The following is an 18,913-nucleotide window of genomic DNA, read 5'->3' on the forward strand; positions in this document are numbered from 1 at the left end:
AGAACTATGAGAATATAAATGCTATTTAAGCCACCTAGACTGTACTTTGTTATGGCAGCTAGAGAGGACTGAGACATTTCTCTCTGATTTTTCAATGATTTATGAACTTTCTCACATCTTTAAAAAGTTCTTCCTTTTTTATATTTAAAATTTTTTTTTAGTTGTTGATAGACTTTTATTTCATTCATTTATTTATATGTGGTGCCGAGATTAGAACCCAGTGCCTCACACATACTCACTCTACCACTGAGCCACAACCCCAGCTCCACTTTTTAATCCAACTAAGGGTTAATTCTGTTCCTGAAACTAAGAATCCTGACACATTTATATCGTAAAAAAAGGTTTTTTTGTTTGTTTATGGTTACCAGGGATTGACTCAGAGGCATTAACCACTGAGTGACATACCCAACCCTTTTTTGTATTTTATTTAGACAGGGTCTCACTGAGTTGCTTAGCGCCTCACTTTTGCTGAAGCTGGCTTTGAACTCATGATCCTCCTGCCTTAGCCTCCTGAGCCACTGGAATTACAGACATGTGCGTGGCTAAAAAAGATTTTAAATTAAGGTCAGTAATTTTAGGAAACAGGTTCTTATTTTCTCATGAAAACAGTAACTTTACAGCTCAATATCTAGTCTACAAGGTCTGTGCATGCTATCTTCTGGAAAAAATATATGATTGAGAAAGACAGGTAGATTCTTCTATAAAGGAAAAGGTGGATTTTTGCCTGTAAATTGTATTTTACATGTTATCCTCTCTAACCCGTAATAAAGCAAATGCATTCTGTGAGAATTACTAAAGCTTTTCATGCAGAATGTTGAGGACTATGAAATAATCCAAACTTTAGGAGTTTATATGTATTTTAATTAATGATGTTCCCTTTTGTTGGATAATATGATGAAGAGATGTGAATTAAATGACTAAATATGTATAAACAGTCACATGGTGTATGTACAAGATGTTCATAAAGTATGGGAGCATTTTGAACATTAATAATTGGGCATGCTAGAACTGACATGTAATTGGTATTTAAAGAGATTAAATTGATACTTAAAGAGACATACATGACATTTAAGATAAAAATGCGCAACAATACTCAAAGAATCTCTTCATTCTGACTTTGGGACAGAAAAGAGGTACTAATTCAACCAAAATCTATCAACTCCAAGGAGAATTTTTGTAAGGTCCTTGCTTAGCATCTGGATGTCTGTCTTAAGTGACAGTCTCCATTTTAAGAAAAATTTTGCTTTCCCACCCAAGGGGATTTCTGAGAAAGACTCACCATTCCCTCATATCAACCCAACCCTTTACCGCCACATTAGGACCCACCCAGCTCTGATTCCTGAGCCTCCCCCATAAAAGTCCTGAACCCCAAGCCTATTTTCCTCTCTCTGTCTATGAAGAGATGGACTTTATTGGTCATCTTTGACAAATAAACTCTCGTGAGTATCTCTGCTTGGTCTCTCTCTTTCATTTCTTGCACGCCTGTCTCCTGGTGCCTCACTTTCCTTTCAGTTTTCATAAGAAAGATCATCATTTCTTGGAAATTTATAATCCAACGTATTAAAGCTTAAAACTACACAAGCTCACTGGAGATGGTGCCAAAGTGTTATGATTCCAATGTGAAACCGGAAGTATTATAGATCAATTTGAAAAGAATAGCTTTCACCGCAAATGGCAAGTCCTCTCCAAGTTAAGCAGAATAAATGGAAGGTGCCTTGGGACACCATTAGGCTTCTGAGGACTTGGTTTTGAAGTCAATGGACATCAAAGGCAGACCACAAGGACTGTTTGGAAGGGGACCAAGAATTGCTTATTTTAATAAGCTCTTCCAGGCTTAATGGTGTTCATATATTAACTATTGCAAAAATTTTTCTCTGCCCTCAGCCTGAGAGTCCAAATGAATTTGAGGGAGGCAGGAAGCAGACCAGCAGAGGGCAGCAGGTACAAGGGATTGAAGGAGATGGAGCAAGGAAAGAGCTGCAGCCTTCAGGGAGATGCAAAGGGATGGGAAAAACAGGTATCTGAGAGAGCAGCTTCCCTGGAGTGTTAGACTTAGAAACCAGAAAATTTCCAGGGAGAAATTGGAGCAGTTCAAATAATCATGTAATTTGTGAAGGTTATAGATGAATAGTTGGTAACTCTTCTGGAGCAAGAATCTACAAATACCTGTGGTGTACAAAGGGCACATAGGGATATTGCAGGGTATTATATTTGAAGTAGGTGTTATTATGAAAAAATAAAGCCTCACAGGCTCACTCTCCCACCTTCCCCTCAAAAGGAACAATAGCTCAGGGACCACAGCTGATGGAGAAATGATGGGCTCTAGAAGAGGGCAGATTCCTGGAGCTGTTAAGAAACGGGGGAAATTATGTCAAAATTAGACAAAAAGGAAAGGGACAGAGAGTGGTAGACTGAACTGGAGTTGAGTGGACTAAAGAGAAGAGCCAGGAAGCCAGGCCTATAATCCCAGCAGCTTGGGAGGCTAAAGCAGGAGGATCTCACAAGTTCAAAGTCAGCCTCAGCAAATTAGTGAGGAACTAAGCAACTTAGTGAGATCCTGTCTCAAAATGAAAAATAAAAAGGGTTGGGGATGTGGCCTGGTAGTTAAGTTCTGCTGGGTTTAAAATTCCTGGCACCAAAGTGGGGCAGGGAGCCAGAAGAGATTTGCCCATTTAGATAGGGGTAACTTGCCAATACTCACTAATTCAGGTATGTACCAAAGGACAGAATCATGAGTGGTTTTTATTTCACCTTGTGCTTTTCTATATTTTCAAAGTTACACTGAGTACTTCTGAAATTGGGGGAGAAACCCAAATAATCAATATTATCTTTGTAAACATATTAAGGACAGAAGTTGGATACCTTCTGTCCTGGGTGACCAGTCTTTTCCTTCACCCCCGAGATCTCCTTCTTCACTAACCAAAAAGGAATGACTGCAGTCTTCATCTTGGTCAAATTCCTGAAACATCATAGAATAAAAACAGTTATTCAATGTACTACTTTGTTGGCAGGATGAATGCTGAGTTTTCAAGGCTAAGTCTCACACTGTGGATTCTTTTTAAATTGGATGAGGAATTTAGGACTAAAATAATGAGGAAGTATCTACCCCTGGAGCACCAGGCTCAGATAGTCGCAGATGTTATTAATTGCATAATCAAAAACAAAGATCAAAGCAGAAATCACATGGACACATAGAAATTTAATATTTTATACTTTCTCATTCAGCATTCAGGCTACTAAGCTGCCACAAATTCCATCTGGATGGGTAACTGGAAAGAATCCTTCAGCCACAGTCACAGTGAACAGCCCCAAAGGAACATGATCTTTTGTATAATGCCTCCTTGAGGCATTGTTTACGAATGGGCGAATGGCAAGGATGTAAATCCCTGCCCCTTGTGGAAGCTACAGATATGATCCTAGACTGAAGGAAGCAGCAAAGCTGATTAGAGTTTTCACTCTGATGGCTTTGTGATCTAATCATGGTGCACAACTTCTCAAACTTCCTTTGTAACCTTTAGAAAATGATAATTATATTGAAAAACAGTTGAAAACAAACTTGATTTATAAAAAGTGCTTCAAGCTCTCTCTAAAGTGGAAATATTTTCTTAGTTGTTGTTTGGTTCCTTCATTACAGTTGTTCTTGTTGATTTTTTGTTTTTAAATGTCTAGAACCAGGTTGGGTATGTAGCTCAGTGGTGAATCATGTGCTTAGTATGTGAGAAGCCCTGGGTTCAATCCCCACAGGTCCCTGTGAACCCTGCCCCCCACCACTCTACCACCCCCAATTTCTAGAACTACAACAGGTGCAAATAGTAGTTAAAACATCCCATCACAACCTGAATGTTCTAACTGGCTTTCGTTTCTATGATCTGGGTGAATCACCTATTTCAGGGATCTCTGGATGAAAAGTCTTTGCCCTAAATTCAGGTTCCTGTCATCTGACAGTTCAGACAGTAGTGAATCCCAAAAGCTTTTGATATTTTATTCTTTGATTTCCAAGACAGCTTAGAAAATTTTTCTTGCTTTATTCATTATAATTATCACAGAAAATAATAAAAGTAAGAATCCTCCATTTATACTGCCATTGAAAATAGTTTAAAGAATTCAATCATGATAACTTAGTTGTCTCACTTACTTTTGTGCTGCAGTTCCTACTTTTACAAAACATTGTCTATCTCCTGGCACATTTGAGCTGTCCTGTCTCAGCTCATACTGGCTGTCTATAGCAGATGGGTTCATTTTGCTCTCAGGCTGTTGTCAATTTCATTGCTTCTCTGCATTTCAAAAATTCTACCAAATCTGGCAAATTCCTCGCTTTCCCATTCAATTGCAAAAGAGGAGGACTTTACTCTTTCACAATGTATGTACATACCAAAAAAAATTCTTTTTAAAAAGCAAGAGAAAAAAATCGCCTAAAACATGATAACTAAAAAGCAAACTCTGTTAACATAGAAAACATCTTTTCTTTATATTTTTCCTAAGTATTTAATAATCTAGTTTTATCATATAATTTTTTTGGGGGGTACCAGATTTGAATTCGGGCACTTAACCACTGAGCCACATGCCCAGTTCTATTTTGTATTTTATTTAAAGTCAGGGTCTCACTGACTTGCTTAGTGTCTCCCTGTTGCTGAGGCTGGCTTTGAACACAAGATCCTCTTGCCTTAGCCTCTTGAGCTACTGGGATTATAGGCATGCACCACCACACTCGGCATCATATAATTTTTTTGGCATAATATATATATATATTTTTTTCACTTAAGTCGAGCATAAGTTTTTCCTGTCTCTCGCCACATGATCCCCCGCACTGCCTCTGCCAGCAAGAAGGACATCTTTAGATGTAGACCTGGACCTTGGATCAGGACTGTGAGCCTAAATACACCTCCTCTTCTCCTTATAACTTATAAACGATTAGCATAAATTTATAAGCAATTTATTAAGCAAACATCATTTTAATGGAATTAAATATTTTTCTTCAATTAATATCTATCAGAAGGTCATAGAAGTGTCCCTGTGTAATAAGTCTCTTAAGTCTTAGACTATAAGAGCCTCTGCTTGTTAGGACATTTTTCATTCTTCATTATTACACACAGTGCTGTGGACATCTTGGCAATGCAAATCACAATTTTGCATTATTTTTTTAGAGTAGATTCCTGGATAAGAAACTATTAATCCAAAGAGCATGAAAAATCTTAACCTTTATTTACACACACTACTTTAAAAGTAGAGCTTACACCTACTATAATCCACCAGCAGTGTGTGTGTTCCACTACATTTCTTCCTTTATCAATTATAATCACTTTTCATTTTATTAATGTACTATATAAGATTGGCTATCTTATTATTATTTGAATGTAAACACACTAATGAATAGGAAAGTTAGGGATAGTTTTAGATGCTTAATAATAATTTTTTTTAGTATTTATGGTTTTCATTCAGATCCTTAGTCTAGAATACTTGATGAGACCACAAAATATATTACTACCATTTCATATAGTTGAAGTGACTCAGTGAGATTTTTATGCTAAACTTTGGGGAAATAGCAACCTCATTTGAAAGTGTTAAATATACTACTGGTTCTCATGCTAAGTTTATAGGTTGGCTAATGAACTCTGGTCAATCTCAACTGCTCAGTTCATTTAGCAGGTGGTCCTTTAGGAAGAGTTGGAAGACAGCAAAGTGTAAGCATATCTATCTACCTACAAAATACATAGCAATATCTACCATATACATATATAGTGCCAGACATTGTTTTATGTAACTACAAAATACATAGCAATATCTACCATATACATATATAGTGCCAGACATTGTTTTATGTAACTTACATATATTAACTAATTTTATTGTCACAACAAACTCTAAAGGTAGGAACTATTATTTTCATTTTACATGAGACCCAGAGAAGCTGAATAACTTACCCAAAGTCACATAGCTACCTGTTATAGAACCAAGATTTACATCAAGACTCTGAAGTCTGGTTCCAGAGCTTGTAATCATTCTACTGTCTTGCTACAATGAATAGTTTGAAATAAAAATTTCAACAAGAACAGAAAGAAGAGAATCAATAATGAATAAAATGAAGTTGTGTTATGCAAGAAAAAATGAAAGATGTGTAATACCAATAAGGGTCCAATAAAAGTTTCTGCACTGGAATAAACCAAAAAACCATCATAAACAAAAAAGATATTAGGAATAAGGTCTACCTGAAAAATGATCATGGAAAAAAAGGTTAATATCAAAGCAGCTCACTCTAATTTCTTATAGAATGCTAATTATGAACAGTTTCAAGATATGGTTGGGGGTCATAAGGAAGAGAATTGAAATAATGACATCTAGTAGTGAGTGAAAGAGAGAAAACATCAGCAACTTCCAAACACAGATGGATTTCATAACCGACTGACAGCAAACCAGGAGGCTCAAGATGGAAGAGAAATAGAGCATAGCATTCTAACTGCAAATACTGGATCACCAAGTAGAAGAGAAAAACAGCCTCAGAATCATAGGCAATGAATTTGGAAAGAGTCTCTTCAGATGAAGAAAGACTGGGAGAGTCTATACAGAGCTTCTTACAAGCAGTCCTACCAGCAAGGCAGCTATTTGTATTTGTACATTATAAAAACCTATTTCAGACAAACAAGAAGAGATGCAAGCCTCCATTCAAAGAAAAGAAGTGAAGATGACCTTGAGTTTTGCTGTTTAAACCTAGAGAAAGCGCTAGGGGGAAAAAGGCAAGCCCAAAGTGAAAAAGTCTATTTCACTTTCAAAAATGAGTTCGGAGTTTATTTCAACAACACAGTTAAAAAAATATACATATATATAGTGAAAGTTCAATAAAATCTTTGAAAGTGCATGAAAAATGGGCTAATATGAAGGGATTTTTAGTCCTTTTAAAAATTGTTGAACTATACCATAACAAATGAAAAGTAAACATGTCTATTAGTTTCTTTTGGGGGAGGGTACCAGGGATTGAACTCAGGGGTATTTGACAACTGAGCCACATCTCCAGCCCTATTTTGTATTTTATTTAGAGGCAGGGTCTCACTAAGTTGCTGAGCACCTCGATTTTGCTGAGGCTGGCTTTGAATTCGGGATCCTCCTGCCTCAGCCTCCTGAGCCCCTGGGATTACAGGCATGAACCATTGCACTTGGCTGTGTCTATTAATTTCTAATGCATGACATTCACTTTAGAGATTGGTCTTTAGGTGTTTTATTTCTTTTATTATTTAGTATTAGTAACAAAAACCAATGTAAGCCAAGCGTGGTGGTGCACATCTGTAATCTCAGCTGCTCTGGAGACTGAGGCAGGAGGATCACAAGTTCAAAGCTAGCTTCAGCAATTTAGCAATGCCCTAAGCAACTCAGGGAGACCCTGTCTCTAAAAAAATATTTTAAAAAGGGGTGGGTTTGTGGATTGGTGGTTAAGCACCCCTGGGTTCAATCCCTGACACTAAAACAACAACAACAACAACCAACCAACCAAACAAACAGACAAACAAACAAACAAAACACCAATGCAGCCCCACAGCAGGGTTTCTCAGCCAGCGCTATTAACATTTAGGGCTAGATAATTCCTCCTTATGGGGTCATCCTGTGCCTTACAAGATGCTAAGCAGTGAACTTGGCCTCTACCCACTAGATGCATTCTGTTCTTCCCTATTTCTGACACCAAAAATGTCTGTAGACATTACCAGACATCCCCTGTGAGCAAAATCACACTCCTCCCCATGAGAGTCAGGATATTAAAGTCACTTTGGTCAGATGTTGATTAACCTATTTAGAAAGATGATAAATGTGACAAGTTAAAGTATTTAAATTGTGTTAAAAACTTAAAGTTCCTGTTCTAATTAATCTTACCTCATGTCTCAGAAAAGTCTTAATTTAACCATTTTTGTCTTTTTAATTTTGTTTAATTTTTTGAAAATTTTAAAAAATCCAGTAGGGGTAAATGACTTAAACAAATCAATAAACAAAGCCTTTCCTATCCTTTCTAGGCTTTTAGTTATTTCTTTTTTATTTTCTTTCATATCTCTAGCTGATTATTATGGTATCTGTGGAATACAAAAGTAAGACATCACAGGTGATGTAAATTATAGTTGATTTAGCATTCTTGTGCCCCACCCCCATCCTCTCAATAAATCTTCTCTCTCTTTTTTTTTTTTGTTAAATCAATAGTTAAAGTACAATTATTAGGAATTAGGAATATGTAGGTGTTGTATTATATAGTAGTACAACTGTAGTATAATTGTTTTCTCCCTGGACACAATCAAAAGCCCTTGTTTTTCAAATAAACTGGTTCTTAGAGCAGTTTTAGGTTCACAGAAAATTTGAGAAGGCACAGAGATTTCTTATAACCCCCTGCCCTACACATACATACACAGCTTCCTCCATGAACAGCATCTCCACCATGGTGGTAGGTCTGCCAGCACACCAGGACCACCCAGGCTCCACAGTTTACATTGAAATTTACTCTGGACACTGTGCATTACATGGGTTTGGACAAATGTGTAATGACTTGTGTCCACCATGATAATATCGTATAGAGCAGTTGCACAGCCCTCAAAATCCTCTGTACTCTGTCTGCTCTGCCTACTCACCCCTGCTTTCCCCTAAACTCCTGTTTTTAGTTTCCAATTGACTTATTTTATTTGTTTTTGCATATCTTTATTTGATGCCTAAATCTTCCCAGCCTCTAATGTTCTCTCCACTTGGTCAAATACATGAAATAATATATCCATTCTATTTCCCTTTTCCATTAATCTGGCCCGCCCCCCCCAACCTCTGCCAATATTCGAGCTCTTTGTTTTCTAGATCTGCTGTATGGTTGAAGTCCTTGTAGATTTTGTTATATTCCCTATCAATGATTTCCTCTTCTCATTTTAGATCCTAGATCCACTGAGTAATAAATCCTATTTTTCCTTTCTTAATTTAATTTATTTAATAGAGCATTTTTAGCTCTCTTTTTGTCAAAAGAAAGCTCTTCCTTTATTTTTTTAAAGAATTTAACTAACTTTCTTTCTTTCCTTCCTTCCTTCCTTCCTTCCTTCTTTCCTTCCTTCCTTCCTTCCTTCCTTCCTTCCTTCTTTGGTGCTGAGGATCAAACCCAGTGCTTCACCCATGCTAGGCAAGAGCTCTACCACTGAACTACAACCCCAGCCCAAGAAGCTTTCTTAAAAGATGTATAAGAAGTAAAATGTTTGGGAATTTGTGTGTCTGAAAAAATGCCTTATTCATCTCTAATATTTAATTGCTAGTTTGGGTATAAAATCCTATTTTGAAAATCCTATTCTTTTGTCAGATATCTGAAGGCATTATTTGTAAGCATAACATCATGTTCAGAATAGTGCACATATCATGAGGGTATAGATTCATGAATTTTTATAAACTGAAAATACTCATGTAACCAGAACCCCAATCAAGTAAAAGAACACTATCAACATCACCAAAGCACTTATTTTTTAAACAAAGCACTTTTTTTAAACCAAAGCACTTTTTTACACAATCTCATCCTGAATTTACCACCATTAATATATTATGCCTCCTTTGTGTTTTATATAGATGAAATCATCTAGTATTTACTCTTTTATGTCTGATTTTTTTTTGTTAAGCTATGTATTTACGAGATTCCTTTATATTGTTGCATGCCATGTAAAAGAATTCATTTTCTTTTTTTTTAACAGAGCGTGAGAGAGGAGAGAGAGAGAATTTTTAATATTTATTTTTCAGTTCTCGGCGGACACAACATCTTTGTTGGTATGTGGTGCTGAGGATCGAACCCGGGTCGCACGCATACCAGGCGAGTGCGCTACCGCTTGAGCCACATCCCCAGCCCCAAGAATTCATTTTCATTTGTGTATAGTTTTCCACTGTGTGAATACACCATAATTTATTTATCCTTTCTATTGTTTATAGTATTTGGGTAGTTTCCATTTGGGGGCTATTATGATTAGTGCCACTCTATCATTATAGTATGAATCTTTTGTGAATGTGTATATATTTCTACTGGATATGCACATACAAGTGGAATTGCTGGTTCATAGAGTATGCATATGTTCATTTTTAATAGACACCAACAAACAGCTTGTTCCAAAATGATTCCAACAATTAATTCTCTCGGCAGCAGTGCATAAGAATTCCAGTTGCTGTACATACTTGCCAACACTTGGTATTTTACAACTTTAAAATTTTTAACCATTGTGGTAGATGTGTAATATTATCACAATATGGTTAAACATTACATTTATCCAATGACTAAAAGCTGATGTGTTTTATTGGCCTTTAGATGTCTTCTTTTGCTATGTGTCTGATCAAGAATTTTGCCCCCTTTCTATTGGTCTATTTGGTACTGTCAGTATTTTTTATTTCAACCATTCTAATAAGTGTGTAGTAGCGTCTGCTGTGGCCTTAGTTTGTGTCCATCTCATGATCAATGAATACTTCTTCTTGTATTTATTTATTATTAGTATAAATTGTCTAAACCTTTTGCTCATTTTCTATTTGGATAGATTGATTTCTTACTGTTGGATTTAGAGAATTCTTTATATATTCTGGATATGTGACTCACAAATATTTTCTTTCAGTCAGTAAGAAGACTTGACATGCGTTTCTAAATCCTTTAATCTTTTAACAAACAGAAATTTAAAATTTTGATAAAAACCAATTTATTCTCTTATGGATCATAAATTTGGTCTTATGCCTAAGAAAAATTCTTAGGCATAAGACCACTTTGAGTTAATTTCTATAAAGTATGAGTTTTAGATTGAGGTACATATTTTTGCATATTGATGTTCAATTATTCCAGCATCATTCAAAAACTGTCTTTTCGAAAGGTAGCAGAATACAACAGTTACTAGTATGGCATTATGTAAAATGTGTATGTGTAACCGATGTGATTCTGCAATCTGTATTTGGGGTAAAAATGGGAGTTCATAACTCACTTGAAACTAATGTTTGAAATATGATATGTCAAAAGCTTTGTAATGTTTTGAACAACCAATAAAAAAAATGGAAAAAAACAACTGTCTTTTCTCCACTGAATTACTTTTATACATTTATGTAAAAACAAACAAAAAAAACTGTTGAGCTTCTTTCTTCAAATTAGCTACTATCAATATATGATGCATACTTTGCATTTTAACATCTTTGAAATCACACATCTTACGACTGTCATAGTCAGGGCTGGGGGTGTAGCTCAGTGGTAAAGTCCTTGTCTAGCATGTGCAAGGCCCTAGCCCCACCTTCAGTACTGAAAACAAAACAAAACAAAATGCCACAATCATCATAGTCACATGGTCACCATTTTGTCATTTTCTGTGGTATATTTGATGATATTTTATTTTATAATAGGTGGTTTCTTAGATTAAATGCAATATGGTGGAATACATTGCCAAACCAAAGTTATCATATAAGATGTCAAAAAGTGAACAGAGAAGTGGTAAAGGATTTGGCAGTAGGCAGTAGGTAATTAACTAGGTTAAAACCTAGTTGTCTGCAGATGAGACATCAATGAGAAACAAGATGATGTACCACATGGCAGAGCTCAGAAATAAGCAGCACCAAGTATTACAAAAGCTGGGAGTTAGTAAAAGGTTGCAAAAAGATGTTTTGGTTGAAAGTCTGTGTAAGGAACAGAGAGGTCTCCAACATTCTACTTCATTGTATGTAACCGTACCACTGTTCCACCTCTACCCTCAAAGAAGGAAGGAAGACTTAGTTGGGAATTATTTGAACTGGAAGGGTCTGGACTTAGGGACAAGATGCATGATGAAGAGTGGGAACAAGGCTTTAAAGTAGAAGAGAATCTTTAAGTTTGAATATTGGCAGAAACACTGTATTCATCCTCCTTTCTGACCCAGCTCCTATACAGCCTGCAGCCAATTTATATTCCTGAGTCAAAAGTTTGTAAAATCCTTTTCTGAAGATATTTAATGACCCCAGAGAATAGATCTAGAGATACTGACATATATTAGTCCCCCCTCCCGGAATCATTTCGCTATCAAATCAATCCCAACAAAGCCCACCAATAGGTAAACTGCACCATGGGTAGAGGGTTTCTAGTCAGGTTTTAATGTCTCCTTAAATATGAATCAATATCAAAGATCTCCAGATGTTTGAAGAAAACCTTCAATGTGAAAGATACAGTTAACACAACAAAAAGAAAAAAAATGAATGCAGTTGAAATAGAGAACACAAATAAATGAAAGGAAAAAATAAGTTTATTTATGTATTTTGAGACAGGGTCTTGCTCTATTACCCAGGCTCATCTTGAACTCCTGAGCTTATGTGATTCTCCCACCTCAGCCTCCCAAGTGCTGGGGCTGCAGGTGTGTACTACCATGCCTGGCTGGGAAAAATAAAGAAAAAAAAAGAAAATTTCCAAGAACCAAAGAAAATGAATTTTCAAATTTAAAGGGTTCATCTAGTTCCCAGGATAATGATTTTAAAAAGTCCCCCTAAAGTATTATGAAGTTTTAAAGTACTGGGGTTGTAAGAAGATCCTAAAAGCTGAAAAGGAGGGAGGGAGGGAGGGAGGGAGGCAGGGAGTAGGAGAAAGACAGACATACAGTCACAGAGAGAAAATGAATATACAAAGAATAGGAAACTAGAGTGGCGTTAGATTTCTTTCTTTTCTTCTTCTTCTTTTTTTTTCTTTTTTTTTTCTTTTTTGGTGCAGAGCTGGGGATCAAACCAGGGCTTCATGCATGCTAAGCATGCAACTCAGTCTACTACTGAGTTGTACTTCCAGCCCATCAGATTCCTTAAAAATATAATCGCAAGCTACAAAAATATGGTACAATGAAATACTTCTATGCTGAAAATAATAAAATATTGTTGAAAAAATTGAAGAAGATACAATAAATGGAATTATGTGGCATTTAGTGTGGATTCAGCTGCAACAATCTTTTATGGTATTAAACACACACACACACACACAGAGAGAGTTTTGGATAGACTGAATGTTAGTGTCCCACCAAGATTCATATTTTGAAATTCTAACTGCCGGAGTGGTGGTATTAGGAAGTGGGGCTTTGGGAGGTAATTAGATCATGAGAATGCAGTCCTCAAGATGGATTTTTGCACTTATAAAAGAGATATCAGAGGGCACGCTAGCTGTCTCTCTGCCATGTGAGGATACCATAAGAAGTTGGCAGGCTGCAAGCTGAAAGACAGCCCTCACCAGAACCCAACCAGGCTGGAACCCTGATCTTAAACTTTCAGGCTCCAAAACTGTGGAAAATAAATTTCTATTATTTGTAAGCCTCCCAGTTTATGCCACTTTGTTAAGCTAAGACAGACAGATACACAACACACAAGTTATACATGAGACTCAGAATTGACTAATTACCACTCTAACAGTAGACCCAGAAGAGTGTCTTACTAATTGTGCTTTACATTTTTAATGAATTATATTAAAATACAATTATATGATTATTACAAAATATCCAAGTGTCACAAATGAAGTGGTAGATGGTGCAGTTGACTGGTTTTTTAATTTTGTTTCTTTAAAAGGAGTATCTTACCTCACTGCTGCTGATGCTTTGCAAGATAATGTTTTGATTTTTGGTAATTGTCATCATATCAGTTGGAGAAGAATTTGTATCATGACAAATGTCAAGCAATGATTCAGCATGTTTTTCTGTTAAAATGAAACATAATATTGTGTTTTGATAAGATTCATCTCCAACAATTTCACAGGAAGAACTAGTTCTAGCCTTTAAAATCAGCTTCATTTTGTCAAATTTTTCTGAAGTAATGGGCCGGGATCTCAATGAAGTTTAGCAGTAATTTTCACAGGAAAAGATATGGAACAACAGGAATTCGTAGAATAAGTGGATTACAAAAAAATTTTAAAGGCTTTAGTGATAATTGCTATCATTCAAGGACAAAAAAATAAACAAGGACCTTGAGTTTTTGAGTAAGTGAAATACTTGAGTTAAAGTTCAATCAATCAACACCTGCATACCTATTGACCTTTAAATTCTATGAATTAAAGTTACCAGGAATCAGATTTTTGTTCAACATAATGCAAACCAATTCACATATAATGTCTATATCCTCATTGCAACCCCTCTGTGGGGTGTTAGGATATGAAGACAAGCTTTTCAACCATTCAAACCATCAGCACTTGGTTCAGGATTGTGAAGTCCTCTTTTCCAGTGGTCTAGGAACAGAGGAAGAACATCTGTTCTTCACCTTTCACAAGGATGATGCATGGACTTCCACTGGTGGGTGGTTGGAAAAAAAGAAGTTCTTCATCTACTCCAGTCACCCTGGGACACTTCTATATGTGGATTAGAGTAGTGAAGACTTCATGCTGGTTCTGATGATACTGTTTTTTTCCTTCTCTGAATCTCCACACTGCCCTGGAGCATTCATGGAGAATAAGGATGATCTCAACACAACATGGCTAACAATTAAACTGAGTAATACAGGGACTTGCAGAACATCCTGTAATTTTAAAAACAGGTTACATAACTTTCTTCTTTGGTGAGTGGAAAAGGATATATTATGAGGTTAAATAGTTATCCACTGTTCTCCCTTCAAACATTCGGGGTTCACTGGTTTGTTTTAGGCAAAGTGCCAAAGTGTAACCCTAACACTGAGCAGGAAATCATATTTGCTCTACAGTTGCCAAGAACAAAGGCACTTAGCTACTCCAAGTGCACTTCCCCATGAAGCCACATTGAATTGATAGAGTTCTGAGCACCAAAGACTCCCAGTTACCAAGGGACATTGCTCTCTTATGTATCCCACTTCTTCTATCCTGACATCTTTAAAAAAAAAAAAAAAACAACCTAGGCACTCTATCAATGAAAGGAACCTTTTCCAGTAACTCTTCCAGTTAATCTTGACCTTGAAACAAAATTGAATATGTGACCTGCCCTCAGACCCTCTACTTCTTATTTATTCTTTGTAATATATCTTCTGCCTCCAGGCTGCCACTGAGACTTCTCACTTTCTCCCCATGTCTGCCTAGGAATCTCTTTCCCAATTTGACATTGTTTCTTAGCATTCTCAGAGCATCAAATTCTGGGCCTTGTAGTAACTGCTCAATTGAGTCATTATATAAATGTATCCATCAAAAAGATGTAGAAAAAGAAAGACTGCTTACAGGCATTTTTAGTTGGAGAATAATGCATGTGGAAAGGAAATATTTACCTGGTTTTGGCATAGAATTCATTAGAATGTCCAATAACTGCTGTTTCTTCAAACTTTCTATTTGTGATACATAATGTACTGCTGATTTTCCACTAGAATCACAGAGTTTAGGATCTCTAGGAAGAACAAAATCAATATCAAAGATTATTTAGTAAAATCTGTTGAAAAAGAAAACAAATATGGCAGGGAGAAACATTGAGATCAAATAAATAAAAAGCAATCCTACAGAACTAGAGATGTCACACAGTAGTAGTACTGTGGTAGAACACTTGCCTGTAAATGTGAAGCCCTGGGTTCAATCCCCAGCACCACCACCAACAACAACGAAAAAGTAATATTACAAAGTGAGGATAATAATAATGATTTTGAAATGCATGTATGTGACATGCATTTCAAAATCATTATTTTTCAAGATTTAAAATAGGAGGAATATTCTCTATATCATCCTCCCACACTCATTCTAAAGATAATTCTAAGATTTGTAGAACATTTCCAACTTTGGGCAAAAATTCTTATAATTTAATGGTGCATAAATCAAGAAAACATAAAACTGTTATTTTATCATCCTAAATAGCTGCATTCATATTTTTCCTTTCCAATGCTTTAGTTAATTGCTAGCTTTTTTCCTAATGCTAACAGCTTGCTCTTCCATCATTCACAATGGTGGAATTGCATTAAATCTCTCTTTAAAAATAAACTAGGACACACACACATTAAACTAGGGCAGGGGTATAGCTCAGTGGTAGAGTGTTTCCTTAGTTCAATTCCCAGCATGACAAAACAAAATGAAATAAAACAAAACAAAACTATTATGGTTTTTTCACAGGCTTATGGTTGAGTGGAACCATCTTGTTATAATATTTAAAGTGTCCCTTTGCACATGACCATTTCATTTCTCCTTCCTTAGTCCTATACCTGTTAGGCTAAACTGGCTGATATTAGGGCCTTTTACAACAGTATAAACATCTTCTTATCCTCTCCATGCTGTACTGAATCCTAGCTTTTGATATTGGCTTCCAGAGAACCAAAGGGAACTCATTAACAAAATATAGGGTGAGAAACAACTCTCTTTATTCTTTGCATTCTAGGACAAGGAGCAAGTTGAGTATGGTTTCCAACCTAAAACCTTTCAATTTAAGTCTCTTTGTCATGATGGACAGGGTCATGAGTCATGAGCTCCAATACAGTATTCTCTTGTGGCCTTTTCTCTGGCAAAAGTCGTAATTCAAAAGAAATAGCATAGGACCAAGAATTGGAGGCTGCCACTGCTTTGATATGCAGCTCTAAGCAAGTCACTCTGTTTGGAATCTCAGTTTGCTCATCTGTCAGAGTAGTGTTTCTCCACCAACTGGTCTTTAATCTTCTGTATTCTAAGTCCCAATCCAGACCTGTTGAACACTATCTTGGGTAAGGTGTTCAGTAATCTGCATTTTTAACAATCACTTCAATTTCTTATGTCTGAGGTAGTCTCAAAATTCTATTTTCATTCCATTGTGCTGATACTTTTATTATTATTCATATCCTTGATCATACTTTTCTTCTTGAAGCTCCTTATTTTTTTTCCAAAACAAAATTTATATGAAATACTGAGAAAGAGTTGGGCCATCTGTTCTTATTCAATGACAAGATGTCTAGGTATTAGCCATAGAAACTGCAATTCTAACATGAGAGACTATTTATTAACCCTTCCCCCTTTTAAAGTTAATTGCCAACCTCCCAACTTCTAGAAGAGGATTTGGCAAATAGTTATTTTCAGATAACTGGAAATCACTACAATAAATTGCTTTTGATAGATAGACAATGCTTTTCAAAATCGTTAATGACATCTTAGAGGTAGAGAGCTGCATGATCAAGAATTATTTGACATTCCCAGTAACTCCAAAAGAGTAAGTATTTAAACAAATGAAGAGCTGGCTGGGCACCATGGTGCACACTTGTTATCCCATCTACTCAGAAGGCTGAGACAGAAGGATTGGAGGCCAGCCTCAGCAATTATTGGGGCCCTGTCTCAAAATGAAATATAAAAAGGGCTAGAGATGTAGCTCAGTGATAATGTGCCCCTGGGTTCAGTCCCCAAAATTCTCTCAAAACAAACAAGCAAACAAAACAAAACACAGCAACAACTAAAAACCCAAAGAACTTGGTATCTTAATAGGCAGTTATGTAATATCTGTAATATAAGTTATATAATATCTATAATAATGTAATATCTGTACATTCCTTTTCAATTGTCAGTTTTTTTGACAATGCATCTGCATTTAATGTATATAAGAGAAAACCATCTGCATGTCTATGTTTACATGTGAATTCTGTAAATAACAACGAGATAGATGCTCTTCAACTAGTACTGACTGACCACTAATACTCACGCGCCATGTTTAAGGAGCTCCGACAGAACTTCCTCAGGTCTATAGACTGTTAGCATGTCAAGACTCTCAAACAGGTCCACATCTCTCACAGCCAGCATCAGAGGAGTCAAGCCATGTTGGTTTGGGAAATTTATATCCAGAAATTCTTCAGATGCCTTTAAAAACATGAGGCTTTATTTCTATTGTGTTTTACTGTAAGCCTGTTTATACTAATCTTTGTATTTTCATTACTTGGTTAACTTCTCACTTTATTTTATTTATTTTTTATTTTTGGTGCTGAAGAGTGAACCCAAGGCCTCTCTTGTGTAAGCACATACACTGCAACTGAATTACACCCCCAGCCTTATTCTTTCTCAAAATCTATCCTGAGGGCTGGGGTTGTAGTTCAGTGGTGGGGCAGTTGCAGGCACCAGGTTCAATTCTCAGCACCTCATGTAAATAATTAAAATAAAGGTCCATCAATAGCTAAAAAAAATCTATCCTGAGAGGAAGCTGAAGAGGTGGAAGAGCACAAACCTGACACACAGACCTGGGTTTCAGCCTTCCTTCTGTTCACTGGTTATTCAACCTCCCTGATAGATTCTATCACAGACACCTTGTTAAATGGTTGATAAAATCAACCTTTGATAAAATAAGAGATGCCAGTTAAATGACAAATAATTTTCATTTGGGAAACACTTATACTAAAAATGTTTGTACTGTTTATTCAGTTTAACTGGGTGTCCTGTATCTTTATTTGCAGAATCTATCAATCCTATACTTGCTGACCTTCAGAATCCTCTGCTATACAGTTGGAATCATAATAACTTATTTGCAGTGTTGTTTGATGATTAGAGACAAAATATAAAAAACACTTAGCAAAGTGTCTGACATATAGTAGGTATTCAATAAACACTTATTGAAACAATTAATAATTTACAATAATAAGGCAGTTTCCTTAACTGGATTTATATAGTCAAACACAATGGGTTTAGTGTCGTTGGTTGCTCTAATGAAAGTAAAATTTTATTGACACAATTCAGAACTGAATTGGCTACTGAAAGGCCAAAATATCCAAACTGCTCACTTTATAGATTAAAGTAACTCACTAATTTCCATCTCTATTTCACTTTATACCATCAGTATAGTCAGTGTTTCTATCTCAGCTTCTCTAGGGACAAAATAGAGATAATGATATTACTTCAGCAGGGTGCTGTGGGAATTAATTAGTTAATATTTTTTTCTGTCTCTGAGAAGAAATTGCCTCTTATATCAATGTTTATTATTAGTTAGAACCAACATGAAAGTTTTAAGCTGAGAATAATCTTGCAGAAGCACATTAATTTAGCATCTGTCAATTAAGCTCTAGATCCAGTTATAGGCACTAGTTTCTTAAAGCTTGGTTG

At 36.1% G+C, this 18,913-nt stretch overlaps 1 protein-coding gene across 1 annotated transcript in view; it reads right to left on the reverse strand.

Moving 5' to 3' along the window:
• The window catches only part of Map3k19 (mitogen-activated protein kinase kinase kinase 19), a 55,588-nt gene that overhangs the window by 23,842 nt on the left and 12,833 nt on the right, over positions 1-18,913 (reverse strand). Inside the window, exons 4-7 of the mRNA XM_005315849.4 lie at positions 17,529-17,683; positions 15,160-15,275; positions 13,521-13,636; positions 2,863-2,959 (exon numbers count right to left, since the gene is read on the reverse strand). Of these exons, the coding sequence (XP_005315906.2) occupies positions 2,863-2,959; positions 13,521-13,636; positions 15,160-15,275; positions 17,529-17,683 (484 nt within the window). The remainder of the gene's footprint in view (positions 1-2,862; positions 2,960-13,520; positions 13,637-15,159; positions 15,276-17,528; positions 17,684-18,913) is intronic.

Source organism: Ictidomys tridecemlineatus, chromosome 7, assembly GCF_052094955.1.
Source record: "Ictidomys tridecemlineatus isolate mIctTri1 chromosome 7, mIctTri1.hap1, whole genome shotgun sequence".
NCBI classification, from domain to species: Eukaryota; Metazoa; Chordata; class Mammalia; order Rodentia; family Sciuridae; genus Ictidomys; species Ictidomys tridecemlineatus.